A 17,636-nucleotide genomic window follows, 5' to 3' on the forward strand; every position below is an offset into this window, starting at 1 on the left:
CGCACAGATCGTTTTATACTCGTGGTCCGAGCTCAAGGCACTAGTCGCTACCGCTGTTTCATCTCTCTTTGTCCCCCACTGCATATAGCATCTTTCACCTCTCACCTCTCACCTCTCACCTATTCCATAGCCCTCGGTTTTGAAGCCATGTGGATTTGTGCAATGTAGATATAAAGTAATGATCAACACTGATAAAGAATGTAAGTATGCATACCATCTAATTCCAATGAAAGTTACTCATACTCATAACCTATCCCCCACCCCCTCTAAGCAGTACAGGTCAAACTGGCCTTTTCGACCAAAGCTAAACCGGCACCCAAAGCCCAACCAAGTTCCACATCCCTCAACTTCTTCTCAACTATCATTTCTCTATCAGGTGTCAACTCGTATCCCAATCCAAGAAGAGCGTTCATAAATGTCAAATCGAGACAATATTCAGGTCGATCTTCTAATTCAGCCATAGCGACCGCGTTTTTACCCCATCGTTTCGCCCAAGTCTTGGGACCGGCACATACGTCTTTAGCCATGGATGTGAGTTCAGCGATGGTGAGTTCTGAACCGTCGAGTAAAGGTTTGATCCGGTCTGTAAAGTAAGACAAAGCGAGGAGTTGACCACGGGGGAATGTATCGAGTAGGGAAGGTTGATAAACTCCGTTGAAAGAACATGGTTTGACTTCGCAGATACTAGATTGATCAATAAAGTCAGAGATATGAGGAGGAAGTTCGACTTACGCGTCTTTGGCCATGACCAACTCCACCACCCTGTTACAAGCCTCGAACCCACCGGTAGCACCATGCATAGTCACATTGACGGCAGTACGACCAGGTGGATCTAATTCCACTCTTCTGCTTGTGCCTTTGGAAAGACAGGGGTTAGGGACTTGAATGTCTTCGCTGAGTGCGTCCCATTCTACTTCCCCTCGACCAAAGCTCCATGTGAACGCGACGAGATTATGTACGCTACGACGAGCACGCATGAGTCCGTAACCGAGATAAGAATGTTGATACAGGGTGAATTCTTTACCACCAAAGTTGAGAGAATATTTATGTTCACCTTCAACCAAAGCTTGCGAAGAATCCGCAGGGAATTTAGGTTCAAAGACGATTTGAGTTGAAGCTCCTCCGAGATCCATGACTGCTAACGTATCGGTCGAGTCTGATCCCTCCCCGATCTTACCCAAGAGGTAATTCGCGGTGATCCATGCGTAGACGCCTGTCGTTAGTCATAGCAGGTATACTTGGGATGACATTGCTCACCCTCATCTTTCCCATCCATTATCTCCACAGCCTTTTCGCTACCTACCGCGAAAGGGAAATTGGTCTCAAGTCTGTTACGTACTTCTTCCAAAATCGCTTCACTTTCCTGTTCACCCAATAATCTCAAACCCGCCGTCGCCTTGACCTCAACGGGCGAGCAGTGATGGAGAGATTCCGGTACGACCCTCATTGCTTCTTCCATAAGGGGATCGAGAGAAGCGGCCGCAGCGGTAGGATCACGAGCATGAGCCGAAAGTCCAGGATTGATAGACATGAAAGTTTCGTACTCTAAAGAAGGGGAAGGATCGCAATTATGGAATTTGTAAACGTGAATTCTTGAACCTGTCGATCCAGCGTCGATAGTCAGAGCATATTGTACCAAAGGTTTTTCAGGAGAATACGCTTCGGTACAATGGACGGTAGATGACGGATCTGGATCAGTTTCGAAAGAAGCGATGGTGGAAGTTGTCTCATCGGAAATCTCTGTGAAATCTTCTTCAGCGCCCGTCGCGTCTTGCGCCTCGTTGGATAGAGGGTCATGTGGGTTACTAGGTTGTTCTAAATCTTCTTCCGTATCGTGTGGACTAGTATCGATGGGGAGAGCATGGAAAGTTTCATCTTCGTCATCTCCAGACTCGTCGACAGGCATGAAAGGAGGGGAAGAATAATCGATGTCATCCATCGTTTGAGGTGTACCATCAAGGTCGGGAGTGTAAGTGTCTATGATCAGAATTTTTTCCTCATCCATTAGTAACGACATCCCTGACTCACTTTCTTCGGTCCAATCTAAATCGTTCTTCCCATCGTACTCTGATCTTCCACCATATCTAGTCCATCCAAGTCCAAGTACGATGAGAACAACAGTCCCTAAAATGATCCATCTTTTCCAACTTGGCAACCCCCCTCCAGAACGTTTCCGATGCTGGTTCGAACTCGTTGGTAAAGGTGAATATTTCCGTGATGAAAACATGTTGGGAGATGAATTTGGAGGGTTACGACGACGAAGTTGGGATGTATGAGTTTTCAAAGAAGATAAAGGAGAAGTGGAAGGAGATGTCAAGGAGAAAACGGTTTGAGAATGTGAATGTGTGATAGTGTCGACACTGGGTCGAGGGCGTATGCCAGGGTTCATACAAGGGTCTCGAAAACCTGTACCGAGAGTATAAGCGATCAATCTTGACTTGGCGTTTGAGTCTTTGAAAATTTTGAACCTCTGATTGATGGATGGGGGCGTTGGGATGTGACTACCTAAAGATCCACAATAAAAGCGTTTCGAGATCAGCGAGAAACGTGTTTAAGTACGATAAGTGATGGTTGGGGATGATAAGGATCATTAAAAGGTATGAAAGACTCACCCGCAAGCAAACTTGTATGTGCAAATAGGGACTAGGAGTATGAAAAGACTGGAAGAAAAGGAGACGAAAGTGGAGTAGCATAGTGGGACACGGTGGTATCGAAAGCGTGGCGGAAATTTCCCCTTCCGGTAACAAATAGCAGGCTATCATGCCAAGGTTTCACTTTCATATCGGTGACTATCTTTATACTATACTACAATAGACTTACTCCTACTGTGCAATACAACCGATGAAGAGAACGCTACCTGGTTATACACTGACTTATTATTCAGATCATACCAATGACCACCTCGACGGAGCCACCACTGACCGACCCTCCAAGTCGAACGACCACACGTTTACTCCCCTTCACCCAACCTTGTTCAACCCACCACCACACATCTTCTCTTCTTCCTTCACCTCCGTCCAATCCTTTCTCAAAAGCTTCTTTCTCTTCTTCCGTCTCTAATCTCTTCAACTGTATTCCTCTACCCTCTTTAGTCGCTGAGACAACGCTCCATCGTCCCTCCCATCCCCATGCCGCTTCCTCAGTGACACTCACCACAATCTCACCTCCAAACTTCTCCGGGATCATATTCACGTACAAAAGTTTCTTGTCCCAATCGAAACTATACGATATCAATTCACCCTTCACAGAACTGGGATAAGGTCTGGAGAATAATTGACACATGTTTGATCTATATTCTCCCGTGTTGGGATCTACTAAACTTCCATATGACGGAGAACCCTTTTCATCAGCTGACACGAACACCCTAACAAAAGGCTAACTGACTGCTATTTTGACAAATTGTTTGTATTGCCAACCACTGATCGTCAACCAACAACATTATCCTTCTTCCGCCTTCCGACCCCAGTTTACCGGCAATTCTCATGATTTCAAAACCAGACAAATCGAGGTAAGGGTCGAAATGGTGAGAGAACTCACATCCAAGACAATTTTGATTCATCAGCTAGCTCCATCACATACCTCATTCTCTCTTCACCCCAACTAGCTTCCACATCCCATTCAGTCAACATAACCCCACCTCCTAATCTCCTCACCTGCTTCTGCGCTTTCTCAATCGCTTGATGTATGAACAACCCATCGACCAAGTTAGGTCCATAAGAATGAAAACTCAATACACTTCTTCCCTCGTCATTCCCAGGTACATGTGTGAAACCTCCACCTAGAGATCCACCAGACCCGCAGACCGGTTCCCAAAAGATGAGCGTCGATGGGTCTTGCAGACGGATGGAAGAAATGATGGCATCGTACATTGGTTGAAGATAATACGTCTCGGTCTGGTCTCGTAACATCCATGAGAGGGGGATATCAATGGTAGATCTTGCAGCGATAAATGGTTCGTTGATGAGTTCTTTATGGTCAGTCTAACTAAACACCTCATTCCTCTACTCTTATGTAGATGGGTTGAGTTTCGTCATGGAAGCGAGCCTGACTGGAAAGAAATGGATAGCCCAGGGTCGAGCACGCAGGGAAAAGTCATGAGAATCAAAAGAGAGGCGAAGGGGTATTGGAGGAAAGTCGCACAGACACATAAGCTGGGGAAAAGACCATAATTTGTGACGAGACTGGTAAGAGATTAGAATAGTCTTCAGATGAGGAAGAATACAAATACTCACCATACCCAAACACATTACTCATCCCTTTAAAAGTCCTCGCAATCTTTGACCAAAACCTAATAAACTCATCTTGCACACCATCATAATTAGTATACAAACCCCAAAAAGCTCTCGTAACAGAATCAGAACCATAAAACCAACCCCAATCATCCGTATATTTCATATTTTCCGGTCCCTTATCTGACTCGTTATACCTCGCTATCATCGGTTTCATAGGAAGAGGAAAAGGTAAAGTATTAAAATCCTTCGTTATTGCCCAAATTGGAAAACCGTCACCCATAAACCCCTCTGCGAAAAGATCTTGATGACAATCTAATAAAACGTATATTCCATGTTTCTCCGCTTCTTTCACTAAATGTTTGATTTGTGATAGATAATGTTCGTTGAAGCCTCTTGAACCTTTTTGAGGTTGAGCCGCAGACCATGATATGCCTAAACGAATGATGTTGAGGTTTAGTTTATCGAATAAACGTAAATCGTCTTTATTAAAGCTAAGAACAGGATGGAATGTTTTTAGATCGGGTAGATATGGATAGGTTTTGTAACTTATTGCTAAACCACGAAAGATACGTTGATCATTGTTTTCATCATAGAATATACCATCATGAACGTGGGTGATACTTGGGAGACGACGAGTGATGTTTGAGGGAGAGGAGGTGTTGTAGTCGGAGATGATCCCTGGGAAAGTGGGGAGGATGGGGGGATTAGGATTATGACCATGGTTTTGAAAAAGACGACGGGGTTCTGTGGAAAGGGCAAGGGGATGGGGAGGAGGAGGACGGTGAGAAGGAAGTGGAGAAGAAAGAATCAAATGGAGATACGATAACACACCGAGAAAGGTAAAGAGATCAGCTAGCATGATGGAAGGGGTGGGAAGACTGAAAACAGATGTGGAGGGAAAGTGAGTGAAATTTGTTAGTCAAAACATCTTGCCGCCGAACGCGGATCACGCGGGGCCTTTGAGGCAATGTCGTAGAAGGCCGCTCAAAGGATATGAGGTTATGAGACATTTATGAGTGTTGAAAAGTAGAGACTACGTCCTTCATGCGTCAAGTGGAGTGTGATCGTGGATGAACTAATGGTTTGATGATCGGACCGAGGCTGCCGAGGGTCATCTTTGGATCTTGACTTGACTGGTTGGATTTTATTTTGATCATCCCTCTCGTTGTCGGCGGATTAGAGTGATACAGGCCTTTTTTTTGCCTGAATGGGATACGTGCGTTGGGTTAGAAACGTCAAGAGAAGTGCGATCATTCCATAATGTATGTCATTTCAGAAATGTCGTGGATTATATGGCAAAGACCGTGTGTTCACTTACAGTAGCTTCTTCTCCAACCAAGACCTAAACTCCAGACACTCCACGTTGGCATCCTCATCAAAAGCATGATCGCCCCCTTCCTTCACATCCAAAGTGAAATCACTAATGATTCTCTTGAACACCTCCACCGTCTTTTCCTGTGGCTGGACCTTATCATCCACCGTCCCGTAACACAAATACACCGGAGGTTGTCCGACCTTCTTTCTTGCTTTTTCACAAAGCTCCAAACGATGTAAGATGGAAAGAGATTCTGGAGTAGGTCTAAAAGCATCTAAACTGGATCCAATTGATCGTTGTTTTTGAAATAAGAGAGAAGGAAAGAGAGCGTGTTGTAGCATGTAGGCGTAGAGGACCGAACGGGGTCCACCTGAGATGGCTGTGCATACTGGTGCAGCTTTGAGATCGAGATGAGGTCGAGCTTCTTCGTGTGAGACCCTTCTTGTTAGACAACAGCTTTTATGAGATATTTGAGGAAGAACAGAAAGAGACTTGAAGACTTACGTTTTACCATACCACGGTACAGGATTTGTCTCCGTACTCCAGAATGGATGTGTTAAATCTGTAATGGGATAGAACGGAGCGAGACATTTGATACCTCCTTTAGATGATTCTCCACGGTATCCACCTACCACTTCATCTGACAAACTCTCAGAGACACTCAATCCAGCGATGAGAGCTAGGTATCCTCCGGTCGAACCACCAGAAACGCAAATTCTTCGAGTATCAATCACGTTTTGTTTCCCCTCTTTTGCGATCTTGTCGTTAAGTTTCGTGTGAACATATGTGAACAGTGCTGAGATATCAGAGAGAATGTCAAGGATTGGAATTTGAGGAGCTAATCGATGATTTGGGGAAATGACAGCTACATTTTCTTCACCATTCGGTCCGGATAAAGGATATGAAGGTAATCGTCGGAAATGAGGTGGAAGGTTCTCTTTGTTCCCTTGCAAAAGGGCACCCCCATGAAACCAGATAACCAGTGGATGGGGTGTAGTGCCGGGTTTATCAGGTAAATAGAGATCGAATTCAATGTTCAGAGGTAAAGCGTCGAATGTAGCAGCGGGACAAGTACGGTATGTTATCGTCATTGTTGGTTTCGAAATTGGTAGGTTTGCCTCGATAGACATCCCTGTCTTAGGGTCTGAAGACGAAGATGATGGATTTGTTTTGAGTCCATCTCGTCGAGAACGAACATCACTAATGCCACAACCAACCATGTCCAACTTGACTCCATCGGCCAGAAGGCCTTTCGTACTTTGAAGACTTGAGTTTCCGTTTAGATTCAAACTCATCAATTCCGGCATGGCCTCTTTGATAATCCCACACTTCTCCAAATTCAACTCCCCACTGAGTTCATTATTCTCAAGGTTGAAAACTCGTAGTGATGTCAAATTAGTCGAGCATAGCGGTTCGAGCCCTTCATTAGCGATCAAGTTGTGTCCTAAATTGAGGTTTCTGAGTACTGGCCAGATCTTCAATGGACCTTTGTTTTGAGCTCGGGAGAAAGAAGTAGAGAGGAAGCCAGCACCATAATCCAATCCATCTTGAGAAGGCTCGACAGGAGATGAAAAATTGATGGAGGTGATTTGGTTATGAGATAGATCTAGGACTTGTAGAGCGGGAAGTAGTAGAAGACTGGATGGAATGGAGGTGAAATCATTATATCTACACTCATCAGTGAAAAGTTATGGACTGAGTGGAGAGATGACTTACGAAAGATCAACAGTCGTCAAACGAAGAAGATCTGCGAAACTATCAGGTAGAGAAGATAATTTGTTCCCTTTGAACTTCATCTTAGCTATTTCTCAATGATGAGTATACACCAATAGCTTACGTCGAGAACCTTCAATCCGCCAAAAGAGCCAATTTCTAGATCTATCCGAGTGATTGTATTATCCCTAGCTTTGAAAGATACAAGTTCTTCAGGTTCGGTCCATGTTTCAGAACCGACCTTTGTATCTGTCGGTGGTCGAGAAAGAGAGGAGGGAGGAATACCAAGGAGAGTGGTATACACCTGACTCGGGATTTCCTCTAGAGACAGAGAAGATATGTCGAGTTTTCCTTGAAAGATCAGACATGGCTTGGTACGAATAACAGTTTGATAAAAGACATACCAGTTCGAACTGCATGTTTCAACTGAGAGGGAAATGTTCGGTCTTCAATATGAGTTTGATCAAGGGAAGCCGCTAAGGACGAAGCAGCCGAAGCGGCTTGTCGACGAGAAGCAGGGGAAGATTTGACTTCTAAACGTTTAGCAGCAATTTGATCCTTGATTCTAGACATGGGGGAGATCGTTACTTATTGTGTCGTTATAGTAGTATGTTTGGTAAGGTGAGAAAGTCAGAAGAGAAGAGATGGGGGAACCTTAGGAATTGCACTTGGTGATCGAAGATTCACCCCCACTAAGCTACTTAACTTTGTGACCATGACCGTGCTTAAGGTAAGTATAGAACCCCTTTCTATCACATCTCTATCTCATTCATATATGTACCCAAACCAAGCATATATATTCTTCATCTCAGTAGAAAAATACTTACAAGAACGCATGTCAAGCTACCTCTTCAAGACAACAATACGAACATTCCATATCCCGATGATCCGAAGGTCCTTTCACTCGCCAATCACTCCCTCCCTTCCCACGAGGTTCTATACTGACGAGCTACTGAAGTCTTCCTTATTGTATCTTTCAAATGCATGTCTAACTTCTCATTCTTCTTTCTTTACATAGCAAAAGTCATTAACCTCCTTATGAGATTGAGATGGAGGTGAAAATTGGACAGACCATCGATCAGACGTTAGATCAACTATTGAGAAGATTATCTTGTCGAAGAGTCCTCATCAAGGTCGTGACTTATCTATTGGACGAAATTCGAGAATGTCAAAAGTGTATCAACTCTCTTGATAGAGGGAAGAACGTGACGAAAGAGTCAAATCTTATACCTCATTCACAGAATTTGCCAATTGACGAATGTTGGGAATCATCATCTACAAGGAATGGAAAAGGAGATGGAGATGATCATGATAACGTATGTTCCCCGACTGAGACCAGAAGAGCGGGGAGATCAAAAGCTACAATGAACATTCCTCCCAAAGATGAGGAAGATTATCGAGATACACAGATGAACAATGAGAAGAAAAGTTCAAATGAAATAGACGGTCAAAATGTGAGTCACACAGTCGAAAGAGATGAAGATTAGACCTGATCGGTCAGTTCGCAACTCTCAATCAAATACTTTCAGCCAGTTTAAACTTTGGAAATAAACGTAAACGTCCTCAAGAACATTACGAAGGAATACCCATTTCTATCATTCTTTCTTCTTCTCTTTCCACACCCTCCATCCATCCTGAGAATCATAGAGGAAGAAAGATAGCTTCTTCCCGTCGAGTGAATCTTTTTGGTAATCTTAGAATCACCGAAAGACCTGTATGTCGTCCTACGCCCATTTCAATCAAACTGATCAATAGGATGAAGAGATGAGAGAGGAAATTTTGAATGAGAATAACGAACCACATGGTGATGATGATAATGACGGTGACGATGAAGAGGATGAGGATGAGGATGAAGACGATCTAGTCATCTTGATTTAATGGTTGGATAAAATGCCCTGTAATGCATCCTTGTAATTGTAACCAGATTGTCCGATCAAACTAGATATTTGAAAACCCTAAACTCCTACACCACCTTCGTTACATCAAACAATACAAATACGGAAATATCACCCAACCCTCAGACGTTTCTCATTGCCCATACTATCCATACCATCTCTCTCCCTCTTTTTTTCATTCTCATTCACGGAAGCTGGACTAGGTAAAGTAGGAGGTTCATTTGGCCACATGAAATCTCCTCCTATACCACCTACTAGATCCAAACCTGTCGGTGTGTTTTGAACATGTTGATTATGTAAACCATGTCGAGTATGTTGTATGGAAGATCTAGTTCCTGTATCTTGTTGTGTTGGCCAAATGAACGGTTGTGGTGTTGATATTTGTGATTGTGATTGTGATTGAATGTTAGTGATAGGAGTTTGTGCGGAGGTGGAAGGATTTCCAAATAATTGATCTATCAATGATCCATCATCTATGGGAATACCAAGTTCGATCAGTTGTTGACGTTGTCTTTCTAAAAGTTGGACTTGTTGTCTTCTGTGATTCTCTTGAAGTTGAACTTCTGCATATCGCGTGAGAGCTTCTTGATTCCATTGCATAGATGGGATATGAGCTGGTTGATTGTAAAGATATGTTTGAGAGTATGTTTGAGAGGGGTAAGAGGGATAGTATTGTTGAGGAATTTGAGGGAGATGAGGGTGAGATGGAGTGTGATGAGTTGGTAAATTGTATTGAGTAGGAAGATGAGGAACCGAAGGAATAGAGGGATTGGAAGGTCCTGCGGTATTTGGCATTGTGTTTAGTCGATTAGTTGTTTGAGAAGTATTCTGATTCGGTGTTTGTGATCGAGTGGAGTGAAGATTCAGAGCATAATTCAAGTTTTCCTACATTGTCAATTGTCATCCACAACCTCTGACAATATCTCCGCTTCCCGCTTAGTCTCTTCCACCTTGTACCCGACCTCTGGGTGCTCCCTCTCATTACCTGTACATATTGAGAGAAGAAAGACCCCTTCCTCGTGATACAAAGATTAAACTCAAAAGTTCACCTGCTTGAGAGACATGGAGCAGAAGATCTCTCCCTCGAATCCCACCGGCCACCGGCAGAACAGAAAAACTCGCTCCCCAGAAGCCACGGACAAAGTCACAGATAGTCAAAGAAAAAACTCACAGTCGCCGCATCTTCAACAACAGAAGGTGTAGCCTCCTCACTCGCTTCATCGCCAGAAGGACTTTCACCCAATATCCCACCTAAAAACGATCCATCTTTTTCCATTTTCTCCTTTCCCTGTTTCGCTATCAAAGCTAATTCTTTTCTACTGGTCATTTTCGCCTTGTACGTTTCTTGTCCTTTCAGACTTCTCGAGGGTCCAGGAGTTGAGGTATTCCCTTTTGATGTCGAACCTCGTCGTGGGAAATCATCATCAGAATCATCTTCATCCGCATCTGCCATAGCTGCGAATTCTGCACCTCGTCGACGTTCGATAAGACCTTCATACTGATTGTCAGCTGGTGAGCTCTATGTCTTGCCTTTTCATTCAACACATGGTTTCACCGCTGACTTTAAGAATGAGATGAGTTGCTGATGTTATGAAAGGGACAGAATGGAAAGTCGCGAAAACGACTGCGTAAAGGACGGTGCATCCTCAAGTCATCAAGAAGCACGATACTCAAACTGGGTAAATCACCCACATCAAAGAAGCCAGCGAGTGTGAAATGACAAAGCAAAAACAAACAGAGAAAGACGGACAGCTGAGTCGACTGGGATACTTTACACCGGATGGGGAAGGGAGGAAGAAGATGCTCACATCGAGATAACGATCAATTTCCCCGTCCAAATCTTTTGTCGAAAATTCATAAGGTTTCCCAGAATTCGAAAAGATGAGTAAAGATACGTCTGCACCTGTCAAAACGGCCAATTCCCAAGCTTTCTTCATCAAACCGGCTTTCCGCTGTCCATCAGCGTCCGAATCACCTTTATGAAAACATGTTTGATCCTCCCTCGCATCTTACATCTGACCGATATGTTTGTTCAGAGATCGTAGACTTACCTTGAGGAAAGTAACATTACGATTCCTCTCGTCCTATTCATTAGCACGGGTTGTAATAGGGAAAGAAGACTCACGACGAGAGGACGGATCTCGATCTTTTTCCTACCCATGGTGTAGGGTGTTTGGATCTTGGACAATGACAAGGATTGAGATGCTATCTTTCGCACATGCGTCGACTGAAAGGGGCTAGCTGCACAAGCGCCCGTTTGAAGAGCAGCTTGTGATGTCGGATTTGCAGATTAGAGCACCAAGATGGATGGAGATGAATGAGAAGTGCCAAAGGGTAGGTCTATAGGTGGGCCCGTAGGTGACGGACGGCGTAGGATGCGCAGGTCAGAAAAGATCGGAACATGCCGCTTTTATGGCGCTACTGACCAGATCTAAGCGGCACCGCAGTTGCAGGCTGCCGAGTGCGAGTAGAACATAATGTGGGACATACAATGCAACATTGACGATAGTGTGAACCTATGATATGACCAAGATAGATGCAGTAGGTGAAAAGAGAAGCGAAAAATCAAGTCTGCTCTCTTCTTGCTAATTGATACTTTTCAAAACCCTGAGATTTCTCTATCACATCCTCCGGTGCATCGGGAACGGTATGACCTCTATCGTTTCTTTTCGCCCTGCATGTCAGCATGATCGTCTAACGCAGCGATAGAGTGAGAGAGAGAACACACTTGAAAAATGTATAACTTAAAACGACATCGTCCACACCGTCGAGAGAAGGATCATCCATAATGTCTTTATCGATAAAGAAGAATACAGGTAAGTCGACTTCTTCTCCAGATCTTATTTTTTGTTCTTCAAAACAGAAACATTCGACTTTGGCGAAATATGGTGCAATCTGAATATGAGCTCTCGTCCCCCTTCCTCGAGTCTTCCATGTTTCATCCACATACATCCCATCCCTTCACTCCCATAGTGTATGCAAGTGAGAAGTACTTTCCTTCTCTCATGCCAATTTAGATGTGAGGTAGTGAGTCGGAATAAGAATGACGTGGTGAAAATTATGTTAGACATGGTAGGGCGAGGTTGAATTGAAGATGAAGGAACCGGAGGGAAAAAACACACCTTATCGGGAGTCATATTATAAGTAGCTATCCCAATCAAATCCCTATCACTATCATTCCTGGCTTTATAAAAAGCTAAAGCAGTTTCACCAGGTAAAACTCTAACACTTCTTTGTTGAGGTTCAAACTTCCAAGGTAATGCGTCACTGGAAGTAGCTTCGAATCTGACTGTTATACGTTTACGTGTTTCTGTCTCTGGTGTGGTGTATAATCTATCTGGGGAAAATCGAGATCGATCCGTCATGGGTGTTCCGGAATATCCGGTGGCAGAACAGAATGCTCGGTAAAGAGGTACGGCAGCGTATGTTAGACCGATGGCTAGGATTATCTTAAGGGTAAGTATTGGCATTCTCGTAACTTTTGTCTTGGTGTACCGAGATTTGACCCTTAGACCAAGGAAGATCCCCACGCTTTGAGTTGTCAAGAGGGAGCAATAGAGGTGATTGACTTGAGGGTGTGAAGCATGGGGCGGAAAGGGTGGTATGTCAAAGAGAAAAACCTACAGTTCCAGCTCCATACAACATGACACTCCGACTTTGCTTTGCTCTCTCAGCATACATCTTCTGTTGACTCATCTCAACGGCTCTTCGAGTCTTTTCGAATGCTATGGAGTCTTCCAGAGTTGAGGTTGCGCGGCGGGGGATAGATGAGGAGATATGTCGAGGAAGTTGGTGAACGGGGTAGCATCGGGGGCGATAGATGGGAGAGGAACGAAGGTGGTAAGCGTGAGTAAGACGGGATGAAAAGGTTCGTATGGAAGATCGTGAGGAGCCTATGTGTGGTAAGAGGGGAGACAGGGACATGGTGTTGGGTACTTGAATGGAGACAGGAAGAGATGTAGGGAAGAGACTCGAATGGTGTACTTAACTTAATAGAGTAAGGGGATCGGAACCTCATGTGGCATGTGGCAACATCTACCATTCTGTTAGAGTCTTCTGACAGTCCCCAATCTTCGGACAAGTTGATGGTCATAGACGTCGCCGTCTTGTCTGTACGGACACATCTGGAATGACACCACAGTGATAAATGATATGAACATAGATGCATGCAAAGACTCGACCCTCAATCCTTCTCACCAACCCTCACCAACCATTCCCCTCTTTCCTCCTCCCCCATCTGTCTGAACAGACCCTTACCGCCCATCCCTTTACCCTCTGGTGCTGGTTCATCAGGAGACGTCGAAGAGATCCCAATTTCAATCTCCTCAGCCTTAAAGTCCGTCATACATACCGTAGATAGACATTCAATGGCCATCTTTTCATCAGCATTTCCCTCAAATCTTCCCAGAAAATAACTCACCTCAATGACGCCAGCTCGGTCCAGTAGGGTATTCTCACTTTCCATAGTCTTCCATTTCTTCTCCAACTCATAAGTCAGCTTGACACTCCACATGTCTGACCAATGCCAACGGATAAATTAGGGGACATACGAAATTTGTCGCTTCCGTTGCTTTTTGACCTGCGGCGGTAGCTTTGAAACCTACGAAAAATCCCGCTGGGTCCAATTTGAAAACCTGTGGTCCACGCTCGTCATCTTGTCCAATGAGTATCATAGCTATCTGTGAGCCCAATAACAAAGATTTTCAGGCCATAGCTCACATATACCCAGGGGTCGCATACCGGCACGTTGTGTATACACTTGATTGATATTTGCCATACGTTTCGCCACTGCTGTCAGCATTCTACAGAATGTAACACATCATGATGCTTCAAGGACGCGGTCGACTCACAGGCATCTGGGGTGATTTCATAACCGTATTTGTACCTGAACGAAGCTGCTTCTGATCTTGTCCTTTGCACTTGAGATCTAGCATCGGCTATTCATTAGCAATCGCCAGCCAGATGGTTAAGATGACAAACCTATCATACCAGTCATGACGCATCCAATGGTGGGAGTGATTTGGAATAAGTGGGTGATGGTGCTTGGGTCCAAAAGCTTATCCTATGATATCAGCTTTTCAGTGTGAGTGCAAAGAAGCAACTGACGGGAACTTTACGTTGGGTGATAACTACTGAGGTATCTTTTCCACGTACGGCGACGGCTGTTATACCGGAGCCTGAGATAGCTTTGAAGGCGTATTCTGCAAGGTCAGTCGGTTGGCAGGACAGTCACAGGATAAACTCACCGACTTGGTATAGCTACGTGAAGGTAGTGTCAGCATGACATGCTTGATGAGAACGATACTCAAAAGGAAAAAGAGGAGAGAAGATACATACCCGACCTTCAGGAGAGAATACCGTGAGGTAACTATAATACAATCAGCACGACCCGACTACACATCCAGGATAGCTCACCGGTCGTAAGATGAACGAGACATTATGAGGTGTCGAAGTGGTAGCAGCTAGCAGTGGAGACAGATCACTGGACTGCAGACTCTGTATAGTTCCTGTGAGGATGAAGACTTTCTCCAATCGACTTGGTACAAGACTAGAGAAGGGAACAGGGAGGAGGTGTATCAGATGAATAGAGGTGGAATGGACCTCACTCAGTCTCGCACAACGCGCGTTCGTCATGGTTCAATAGGGATGCTTATTCTTCCGTTAATTCTTCTTAATTTATCCCAGATCACAATTCTCCAAAATGTTCGATCGCTCATCCTTCCCGTCATAGACTGTAGAATACACAACCAACCAATCATGGCAAAATCATTACGTGCGAAAACCAAAATGGCGGGGAGAAGAAAGAAGAGAAATGACTCACATTATGCCGTCGTGGAAGCCGCTAGGACAGCTAGGGTGTCGGAGAAGTTATTGGGAAAATCTCAAAATTCCGAGGAGGAAGTTCCGGCTGCAGAAGAGGAGATCACAGGTGAATCATCGTTATTTTCTCTCACCTGATCTTTTTATCAATCATATTGAATCGTCAAAGCTGGACTTAAGGGAGGACTTAGCTGATAGTACAGATGAGAGGATGGCAGAAGAACCCAAGAAGATATCCACAGCCGGACCGAGGATGAGCAGAAGAGAATCTTGGAGATTGAGTAAAGGGATGAGCGCTCGGCCAAAAAATCAAGGAGGACAGAATAAAGCTGGGTATAAACATGCTGCTAAGGGAGCTGGAAAGCCTGGACGGAGGAGATGATTCAGGACCGAGAGTTCAAGCAAAGACAGGAGGATGGACATAGAGAAGGGGGTGAAGTAGGAGACAGGAGACATGTCGTGTATGTATTTGAACAACTGGCTAATTCCAAAAAACAAAACAATGCTGCATTATAATATAACTATAATCTATGCTACTGAGAAGCTACATCACATCTAGATCGTATTCTAGCACCTAAACGATGGAATATGAAAGGAAGTGGTATGGTAAGACACATTAAACCGCCTAATAGACAAGTCCCCCCTACAGCACCTAATCGTTCGTATAATTGTTCACCGAATCTACGTCGTTAGGCTGACTACTACTGGGGATGTAAGATACTGACAAGGGAAACCCAGCTGCGAAGGCGGATCTCATGAATGAATTAGAAGCTAAAGCGCTGGCGGCCACAGGTCTATATGCACTATCTGATTAGCGCCAATATCATGTCCACTTGGGAGTATTCAAAAGGAGGGAGATGCTCACTCGACCAAGTAAGTAAAAGTACTGGTGAAACTATATACCATACCCCAACCGAAAAAACTCGAACAGAGGATAGGGATAATCCATGGGACATTCTTGAAACTTGTCAATCCCATGAGGAGCAATCCGAGAGGACAGAGGACGGCGCCGTAACAACCAGCTATGAGACGAGCTTCTGGAGGAGCTTTGCCGCCATTGGCAAGGGCGACTCGTTTGTAGTGTCTGCCAGTCAGCGACGTGTGGAGGAGTGTTTCCGGTCTGCTTGACTGACCTATTGAAATACGGTTGAGTGAAGACAGCTATGACCTGACCGGCACCAATACCTAAGAACGCCAGACCGGTCTGCTCTAACGTGCTACGGATCAGCTTTGGGATTTGTGAAGGATTGAGAGGGACTGACAATCCATATTGAGTTCGAAAGATATAGTTAATACCACCGAAGGATAGATAGAGGATTCCGAGAATGATGGAAGACCAAAGATCCAGGAATAACACCATCAATTGAGTGGACATCAAAACTATCATCTCAGCTTGGTTCCAAATGGCATGTTGAAAACCACTCACTGAATGGCGTTTGGATACTCGTCTTCAACGCTTGTACAAAAGTCCTATCCGATAACTCTACAGGTGCTCTCCATCTTTGTTCCCCTGTCTGCTTACGGAGCCTACCCGTTAGTTGACAAACCAGCGGAGAAGCAGAAAACGTACCTGATAGCTTTTCGTCGTAAAAGCTCACTGTTGTATGTCTCCGGAACGAAAACCACCAGCAGAACGAGCATCACGCCAGCCCATATCAAGACGACGTAAAACGTCCAACGCCAATAAGCATTTTGGTTGATGAACCCAGATATCAAAGGTCCGAGTACAGGTCCGATGAATGGACTAGCGGAAAAGGCAAGCATTGGTCTGTATATTTAGCATAAAACAAATGTAGTCGATGAGAAACTCACGTTCCGACCTTCTCATTTCGAAAGACATCCGTGATTGCTCCTCCTGATACTGAGAGGAAAGCTGAACCTCCGAATCCTGTCAACTGAGGGTCAGGTTTGGAATCACAGGGAGATTAGAGCTCACAAATCTGAATACCAAGTGAACGGCGATTTTGTTGGCTGAACCATCAACAACTGACCAGTATTAGGGGGTGAGAACATGCCGAATGCGACAGGAAAGTTAAGTACTGTTCCATCAGTATTTGTTACATTCAGAAGGATGAAAATACTTACAAAAGAAAGCACCAAAGCTGTAATGTAACACCTTACTTCGACCCACAAACTCCGATATGGGTCCAAGAAACACTGTATCATCAGTCATTGACTCCTGAAACCCATTTGATGTATGTAACTCACAAGGACCAACTCCTAAACCAGCGACGAAGAGAGAGACGCTTAATATACAAACCTCCTGTGAAACGCCAAATCGTTTTTCCATCCCCGCATAAGCGTCTGCAGCCATGGACGAACAGCAAGTTACACAGGCGCACGCATTGGCCAAGACGGCAGTCATTATCCTTTCACACTCAGCTCATCCTCAAGCTGATAGGGTCGAGAACTCACCATTTTTTCATCTCAGGTGTATTTAAAGGATCTTCTGGATCGTCAGGTCCATCCCATTTCACAATCCATTCATCTTGCTGCTTCTCCTCATCACCCCCCGACTGGATACGATCAGTTTCGACCAAAGTCGCATCGTCTTGTCCAACTTCCGGATCTCGTTCTTTTTCTTTCTCTTTGGCGATACTAGAGGTCATCTTCGAAAATGTGATGAGTGTGGGATGGTGAGGATGACTGCATTTGGAATAT

General features: G+C 44.5%; 9 protein-coding genes across 9 annotated transcripts; 2 read left to right on the forward strand and 7 right to left on the reverse strand.

The window, feature by feature from the left end:
• Positions 1–266: 266 nt before the first annotated feature.
• On the reverse strand, positions 267–2,642 carry TREMEDRAFT_43808 (uncharacterized protein; the record flags this gene model as incomplete). The annotated part of the gene is made up of 5 exons (XM_007003947.1): positions 2,613–2,642; positions 2,029–2,406; positions 1,300–1,977; positions 733–1,213; positions 267–684 (listed from the first exon to the last, which is right to left on the reverse strand). Exons 2-5 carry the CDS (start codon positions 2,387–2,389, stop codon positions 267–269), a joined length of 1,938 nt encoding a protein of 645 aa, XP_007004009.1. The 5' UTR covers positions 2,390–2,406; positions 2,613–2,642.
• A 238-nt stretch (positions 2,643–2,880) lies between these two features.
• TREMEDRAFT_61952 (uncharacterized protein) lies at positions 2,881–5,091 on the reverse strand (the record flags this gene model as incomplete). The annotated part of the gene is made up of 4 exons (XM_007004166.1): positions 2,881–3,339; positions 3,385–3,418; positions 3,580–3,967; positions 4,233–5,091. 4 exons carry the CDS (start codon positions 5,089–5,091, stop codon positions 2,881–2,883), a joined length of 1,740 nt encoding a protein of 579 aa, XP_007004228.1.
• Positions 5,092–5,546: 455 nt separating this feature from the next.
• Positions 5,547–7,408, reverse strand: TREMEDRAFT_29917 (uncharacterized protein; the record flags this gene model as incomplete). The annotated part of the gene is made up of 4 exons (XM_007003810.1): positions 5,547–5,988; positions 6,052–7,215; positions 7,264–7,337; positions 7,385–7,408. Coding segments are annotated over 4 exons (1,704 nt in total), but the record flags the coding sequence as incomplete, so codon positions are not given.
• A 901-nt stretch (positions 7,409–8,309) lies between these two features.
• Positions 8,310–9,138, forward strand: TREMEDRAFT_61954 (uncharacterized protein; the record flags this gene model as incomplete). Its single annotated transcript, XM_007004167.1, has 3 exons — positions 8,310–8,714; positions 8,762–8,974; positions 9,016–9,138. 3 exons carry the CDS (start codon positions 8,310–8,312, stop codon positions 9,136–9,138), a joined length of 741 nt encoding a protein of 246 aa, XP_007004229.1.
• Positions 9,139–9,266: 128 nt separating this feature from the next.
• Positions 9,267–11,316, reverse strand: TREMEDRAFT_61955 (uncharacterized protein; the record flags this gene model as incomplete). The annotated part of the gene is made up of 5 exons (XM_007004168.1): positions 9,267–10,040; positions 10,327–10,653; positions 10,964–11,107; positions 11,207–11,239; positions 11,281–11,316. 5 exons carry the CDS (start codon positions 11,314–11,316, stop codon positions 9,267–9,269), a joined length of 1,314 nt encoding a protein of 437 aa, XP_007004230.1.
• Positions 11,317–11,720: 404 nt separating this feature from the next.
• TREMEDRAFT_43811 (uncharacterized protein) lies at positions 11,721–13,058 on the reverse strand (the record flags this gene model as incomplete). Its single annotated transcript, XM_007003948.1, has 4 exons — positions 12,780–13,058; positions 12,278–12,604; positions 11,884–12,050; positions 11,721–11,829 (listed from the first exon to the last, which is right to left on the reverse strand). Exons 1-4 carry the CDS (start codon positions 12,849–12,851, stop codon positions 11,721–11,723), a joined length of 675 nt encoding a protein of 224 aa, XP_007004010.1. The 5' UTR covers positions 12,852–13,058.
• Positions 13,059–13,338: 280 nt separating this feature from the next.
• TREMEDRAFT_29712 (uncharacterized protein) lies at positions 13,339–14,593 on the reverse strand (the record flags this gene model as incomplete). Its single annotated transcript, XM_007003789.1, has 10 exons — positions 13,339–13,530; positions 13,576–13,641; positions 13,706–13,830; positions 13,875–13,943; positions 14,006–14,092; positions 14,136–14,217; positions 14,262–14,356; positions 14,402–14,414; positions 14,493–14,523; positions 14,571–14,593. The coding sequence occupies 10 exons, from the start codon at positions 14,591–14,593 to the stop codon at positions 13,339–13,341; spliced, it is 783 nt and encodes a 260-aa protein (XP_007003851.1).
• Positions 14,594–14,912: 319 nt separating this feature from the next.
• Positions 14,913–15,357, forward strand: TREMEDRAFT_30040 (uncharacterized protein; the record flags this gene model as incomplete). The annotated part of the gene is made up of 2 exons (XM_007003824.1): positions 14,913–15,084; positions 15,167–15,357. The coding sequence occupies 2 exons, from the start codon at positions 14,913–14,915 to the stop codon at positions 15,355–15,357; spliced, it is 363 nt and encodes a 120-aa protein (XP_007003886.1).
• A 151-nt stretch (positions 15,358–15,508) lies between these two features.
• Positions 15,509–17,584, reverse strand: TREMEDRAFT_29939 (uncharacterized protein; the record flags this gene model as incomplete). The annotated part of the gene is made up of 12 exons (XM_007003813.1): positions 15,509–15,656; positions 15,701–15,778; positions 15,841–16,059; positions 16,109–16,192; positions 16,238–16,355; positions 16,402–16,502; positions 16,546–16,743; positions 16,788–16,870; positions 16,912–16,946; positions 17,037–17,132; positions 17,184–17,344; positions 17,391–17,584. The coding sequence occupies 12 exons, from the start codon at positions 17,582–17,584 to the stop codon at positions 15,509–15,511; spliced, it is 1,515 nt and encodes a 504-aa protein (XP_007003875.1).
• Positions 17,585–17,636: the final 52 nt, after the last annotated feature.

The sequence above is a fragment of the Tremella mesenterica genome (assembly GCF_000271645.1).
Source record: "Tremella mesenterica DSM 1558 unplaced genomic scaffold TREMEscaffold_4, whole genome shotgun sequence".
Classification (NCBI taxonomy): domain Eukaryota; kingdom Fungi; phylum Basidiomycota; class Tremellomycetes; order Tremellales; family Tremellaceae; genus Tremella; species Tremella mesenterica.